This window comes from Taeniopygia guttata, chromosome 7, assembly GCF_048771995.1.
Source record: "Taeniopygia guttata chromosome 7, bTaeGut7.mat, whole genome shotgun sequence".
NCBI lineage: Eukaryota > Metazoa > Chordata > Aves > Passeriformes > Estrildidae > Taeniopygia > Taeniopygia guttata.
This window is the reverse complement of record NC_133032.1, coordinates 25,040,195-25,046,577: the sequence shown is the minus strand read 5'-3', so window position 1 is coordinate 25,046,577 and position 6,383 is coordinate 25,040,195. Positions and strand designations below refer to the sequence as shown.

Below are 6,383 nucleotides of genomic sequence, written 5' to 3'. Positions count from 1 at the left end.
TAAAGCCGCTCCTGGCACGGCCTCCAACACCCCCCATTTATCCCCCCTGGCTGCTCACAGGTGCTTCTCCGCTCTCCTCACAGCCTGAGGGGAGGAACTCAAACAGCACACCTGGGGCATCACACCCATGGCTGAGGGCTGCCTGTGCTCTGGAACCGGCTGGAACAGGGTGGAATTGGCTGGAACAGGTTGGAGCCAGTTGGAACTGTCTGGAACAGGCTGGATGTGGCCAGAGCAGCCCCAGCACTGACCCCCTCCTCAGGCAGGCCCAGCAGCTCCCCCAGCACCGTCCCCTCAGCGCCCGGACCCAGCACAGCCAAGCTGGGAACTCGCGTGCCACCCGTAATATTCACACTGCGAAACCTTGCACTCATCTGAGCGAGTGGCACTGGGCAATCCACACTGGGCAATCCCGCACTGGGCACCACACACACCATTTTCCAAGGTGCCCACAGAAGGCGGGAGGTTCCCTCTCCCTCTCCACACCATCAAGCAGCCCCTTAACCCAACCCTCGTTTGACAGAAGCTCCTTGTAAAATGTGGTGGTAACACTTGCCACCTAGTCAGAGTGTTTCTTTGCCTGCTCACTGGCCACCACCATGCTCAGGGGATGAAGAAGCCGTGGATGCTGATGTACCAAGCCCCGAGTTCGGGTGAGTGCGATCCATGATTTTCCGAGATGCGGTCTCGTTCCATTTTTTACTCCAAAGATTCAATGCCCCTTTGGTGCCTAACCAAACTAGCAATTAGTTGTCAAGGCGCAGCTGAAATGTCAAAATAAAACCAGTAGATTTAATCAGCATTTCCATGGTAGCTGAAATTATGCTGCTTAATGGCTGAAATGGGTTGCAATAAAAGTGAGTTGACTGTGTATCCCTGAAAATTGATTCCTGGAAGAACAGTCAAACACAATTGCTTCAGGAAAGAACATTAAAAAATATTAAACCATGGGTCTCTCAATTGCTTTAAAACATGGGCATAAAATCTAAATCTCTTTAGGAGTGTACCAAATTTAGCCATAGATTTAGCTGGAGAAAATAAATTTAGAAAGGGAGATTTTGTTTGGAATAAATCTTTGGAACAGCCTAGCTGATTGCCTTTTCATAAAGACTACATCTTCTGTGGGAAAATCATCCTAACTAACTCTCCCTGATGCCTTGGATATTTGAGGGTTTTTGGTGAAATATCTCATTGTTTTCATTTTACAGCCACAGACAATAGTGGTCTCTCACCAGGACAATGTACACAAAAAAGGTAAAAAAACTTGATTTGAAAATTGTGGGTTTGACCCATGAGGTTAAAACTGGAAATGTTATTCTATATGTGACACTTAAATTGGACACGTATCTAAAAGTATCCAACAAAGATTTTAAAGATAAAATTATTTTATAAACAAGACTGTCGTTGATATTACCATAGGCACCAATTTCACAACATCTCAAGAATCATGTGCAGGTCATGTTTACAACCTTTTTGAGGTGAAATATTCTGCTACTCATGTTCATTCTTAGGTAATTTTTTAATGTAGTTTTTTGATGTAATTTTTTGAGGTAGTTTGATGATTAATGTCTCAATACATTGTGGTTTTATACAAGATATTTGGGAAAAAATATATATACGGAAATTGGTATTCTTTTTGCAGTTCTTCATCTGGATAATGACACAGAAAATACTTCCATCATGCAAATTAATCTTGTGGAGAGATGTGACAGACTGATGTTAACTATCTTACTGTCAAATTTTAAAGCAGTATCTCATTTTTCCTTAGCTTTCTTTAAGTACCTAAATCTATCTATATGTTTTAAAAAGCATAAAAAATGGTTAAAGAAACTTTATTAGCTTTACCTATATGTCCATTTTATGTTGATAATGTCTGAGGTTCAAAAGCTGAAACTCTAGGAAAGGGTGATAATTCCATATTTTGTCATAGCATGATAAGGACAAGTGCAATAACAATGCAGCAGATATGAAGATGTTTACAGTTAGCAGCCTGCCTGTCACACCTCTCATTATCTTGCATGCAGATGGCTTTTATAATGTTTTTCACAAGTATCGTGCAATACTGAAATGAATTCTATAAAATGATTTGCCATACGTTAATAAATACTATGTACATTTTGATTACACCTAGGCTGAAAGAGAGGGGCATTTGCATATAGAAGATGTCAGATATCTCACTAATGGCCAATATTATTTATACAAGCACCTTACAATTAATTACAGATGAAGATTACTACTGGGAGAAGAATTAAAGACAGTTGGTTTAGCACAGCCTAACAGGTTTCATATAGATGCACTGAACTACCTAAACACAATTTGAAAAGTCAGGAAAGGTTGTGTGGATACCTAACTTTGCTGCTGCAAATACATAACCAGCCACTTATCTCTTTCATCCCAAATTAATGTTTTGGGAATAGGATAAACACTGTGACAGGTACTTTGAATCAAACATTGATATCAAAAGAGCAAAAGATAGAATATTTTTAGCTTAAATATTCCACCAAATGTTAAGTCTAAGGACTGCAGTGACAAGAACTTTAGGAAATATTGGAAATAGCTGCCCATCCAGAGAACTGTTCTTGCAGAGATGCTTAGTGAAAGATGTGTGTAGAGTGACTTAAGAGGTTTGCCATTTCTTATTAACAAATTAACTGTAAAGTCATTGTAGTACTTAGCAGCTCACAAATACACAGGGCAAGAGCAATGAGAGGAAAGGAACAGCAAGAGCCAAGTGCACAGAGCAGGGAGAGGCAAGGCAGGCAATTTTATCCCACCCCTGCCTTGGCTGCCCCATCTGCCAGGTGATCTCTTATGTAACTCAGAATATCCTGCAGTTCAATTACCTGGTTCTGCCTGGCATAGAGAGTGGCTGCCAACCTGGCAAGAGCTGGATACACCTGTTGTTTCTTTGCATTTTAATATCATTGTTTATCATTACTGTTGCATTAACTGCTGGTTCCCTCAAGAAATATGCATAGTTAAATCTCTAATAGTATTTTTCTACTCTGTGTGAAAACCTTGCTCTTCTTTTGGGTAAATGTGCAAATCCAAGTTAGAAATATCCTCATTAGCAACCTGTTTACAGTTATATTTTGTGTGTCCTAAATGATTAAAAGAACCATCCAAAACAGCAGTGGACCTCAGTCTCAGACCAAAAAAGAGGTCATCCCCTTTTATTTTGCTGCTGCTTCATCCAGTGCTTAATTACCTTCAGCTAAATACCCCTAAAACTGCTGAATATTGATTTGTTTTTATCTTTGGTTGTAGTTCTTCCCCTTCCTGCTAACTCACAGAATTTTCTATTGTAGACAACCTTTGTTTTGATCTCTGCTCAGATAACTTTTTTGTATAAAAGCTGTTTTATTCTTTCAGTCCGCACAACTTGATGGTGACTCTCCATGCAACCTCTTATTTTCTTTCGCTGTGTGTGCTCTGTGGTAGCTGTTACCTCTGCATTGAGAGAGATGTCCTAGAATGGAAGTGCTGAATTACTAATGCACATGTGGGCATTCAGAAAATGTACCATATGAATCTCAAATAGCATCTAATTTGACATTATGGCCTATTCAGCATGCACAACATTCACATAACAATCACAGTCCACAGTCATTTTGTGCTAAGAATCATACAATCACTTTGTTAGACTCACTTTCAGAAAGTTTGATTTTCCTGTCCAACACATATACCTGAAAGTAAAATCATTGTTTTGGAAATTTCTCAGTAATTATAAATCCTCTAGAAATAAAGTGATTCGTATGTCTTTTAAGAAACAAGGTTCTTTTTGGTTGCTGCATGTATCTAGTCATGGAATTATTGGAATTATTATAGCTGTGTTCATCTAATATGGAAATGCCCGTACTATGTAACACCTTTCAGCAATAGATCAATCCACGTTTTGAAAACTGTTTCAGGGGAATTCATGCCAGAGATGTGTGCACTGAAAGTCATTACAGCAACCACTGTTAATCTTTTTTAGACTAAAAAAACATTCCCAGACATTTTGTGGTCAGCACAAGAAATTGGACATTCCAGGAGACACTATTCATGTTCTCATTTACTTCCCTACACGTGCTCTGCAGAAACTTCCATACCATTTCAGATGAGATGCTGTGTGAAAGGACACTGACTTTGTTCCTGCTTGTGTGCCTGCACCACAAAGGCACCTCTAAGAAATTGTCTGGATAAAGATTTTACAGCCTATATGTACTAAAATGCATGGATACATGTTCTGCACTTGTAAGGATTAAAAAAAGCAGGAAGAACCCCCACCTACTTCATTAAAAAATAGAATGTCTCACTAATGCAGCATCACTTTTACTTTTTTCTCCCTAATTCAGTAGCTACAGAAATTATCACGCCCTAAACTGACTTCTCTGAACATCAGACTTCTCACTGTGTGAAGTGATCTGACATTAAAATACATTCATTGACTGGCTGCAGAGCTGAGACTCCAGCACTATTCCCCATGTATCTTTGTTTAGTGGCTCTGCACAACAGATGGAATTTTATGTCATGCAGCATTAGGCTACTGTTAAATTTTAATTTCAATTAATGGTCTTTATACTCTTTCTTTATGCACACCAGGGATACTTTAGGCATCCATTTCCCTTCTAATTAGCTTTTATTGCTGAATTCATTCTGAATCTCTGGAAGTCATTAGATTCTCTAGGATTCGCAGCTGAATTTACTTACTCTCTAATAAAATTAATTAGTCCCTCAAAAAAAAAGAAGAAAAAAAAGGCTGAATTTGGTCTACTTTTATGCATATAGGTAAATATTAAAAATCTGAAGTGTCCACACATCCCTTTCTGCTAGAGTTTGCTTGTTAATGTTGACTTTTATCCTGGTTATTGACGTCAGTATTTCTCAGGTTGATGCTTTGCCTACTTCATTTAAAATGAAACCCTGTTTCCAGGGCTATGTCTCCTGGTTTATGGCACAACATCACTTTTACACCACATGTGTCAAAGAGCAGGTTTGTATTGTGAGTTTCCCTAGAATATTGTGCTCACTGTAAAACTGAGCCTAAGGCACAGGTAATTTTCATAAGCTCTGCTTGAGAAACTCAGATGATCTATGCTGAAAAATTGTAATAAGTATAAAAACTTATTGGTCTATTGGAAAAAAGAGAAACAACCAAGGTAATGCAAGAAAGAAAGGAGTCAATATCACACCAGTGTGACTGCTTTCTGTATTTTTAGCATTTGGACAGTTGTTTATAAAAAGTCTTGGCTAGCTTAGTGGCACAACAACATTAAGCTCTAATTTATCACCATGCTATAACTCTGAAAATTGAATAATATACCTTCAGGGGAGAGGCAGTGAAAGATTTCTTATTGTATATATTACAGTGGAATATTTATGACACTAGTTAAGAGTCTGTGACAGCTTTTGTGGTAGCCTCCCATTTTGAGAAGCATAAATTCTATGTGGTTATTATATGGCCACAACATTAGTAATTAGTAAAATATTGCAATATTTATAAGACTCAAAATTGAACTTAGCACATAAGTTTCCTTCATTTATGCTTTTTATACATCCTGCATTACGTTGAGAACCTGGTCATGAACATGCTGTAGACATTTCTATCTGTTCAGGTGTCTAAATATGAAGTTACATTTATACAAGAGACACCATGTGTGACATCTATATGGTTCTTACATGGTTCAATGCAGTGGTGACACTTGTTCTCATCACTTCCTACAGTCAAGTGCATCTCATGTAATAATTCATTTTGTTCAACTCCATCGTTTGGAAGGACCTGGCTTCACAGAGGTGACACCCTCACAGAGAAAAGACTTTTTTATAGAAGACAAGCAGCAAAAGGTGTGAGAGTTTACAGCCAAGGGTCTGAACACTGCTCTGAAACAAACATGCAACACAAACTAAATACTGTCACTGGAAGCATAAGGTGGCAGCAAGGGCAGTGGTTATTTCCTTTCCCAGTTTGGCATTTCCATACTTAGGATATCCCCACCAAACTAGGTCCAGATTTCCTGTTTAGTAGAAGAGAGAAAGAAAAAAATTTGACAAGAAAATGTACTTCAGAATTGCAGACTAATTTAAAGTTTCCCTGGTTTGCTCCTGTAGTAATAGCTGATATTCTTCCATTCGGATTTTTTTTCCAATTCCACATACAATGCCTAAGAGCAACAATACTATTTTAATATATTCCCCCTCAGCTCTTCCTTCTTTGCCAAGTGCATGTTCTTGCAAAGCCTCTTCCATTTCTGCAGCGGGCACAAGTGGGCATGAACAAAAGAACAAAGCTGGCTGGTGGGCTCATGAAAAAGGGCATAAAAGTATTGACAACTCAAAAATGTACCAGGAAAGCAGAGATATCCAAAAGGAATGCTTTACATTGTGTCATAGTTTGGGTGCTC

At 38.6% G+C, this 6,383-nt stretch overlaps 1 protein-coding gene across 1 annotated transcript in view; it reads left to right on the top strand.

Moving 5' to 3' along the window:
* The first annotated feature begins 610 nt into the window (after nucleotides 1-610).
* Nucleotides 611-6,383, top strand: part of LOC121470300 (PWWP domain-containing DNA repair factor 3A-like) — a 64,293-nt gene continuing 58,520 nt past the window's right edge. The window contains 1 exon segment of the mRNA XM_041717673.1: nucleotides 611-653. Within this exon segment, the coding sequence (XP_041573607.1) occupies nucleotides 611-653 (43 nt within the window).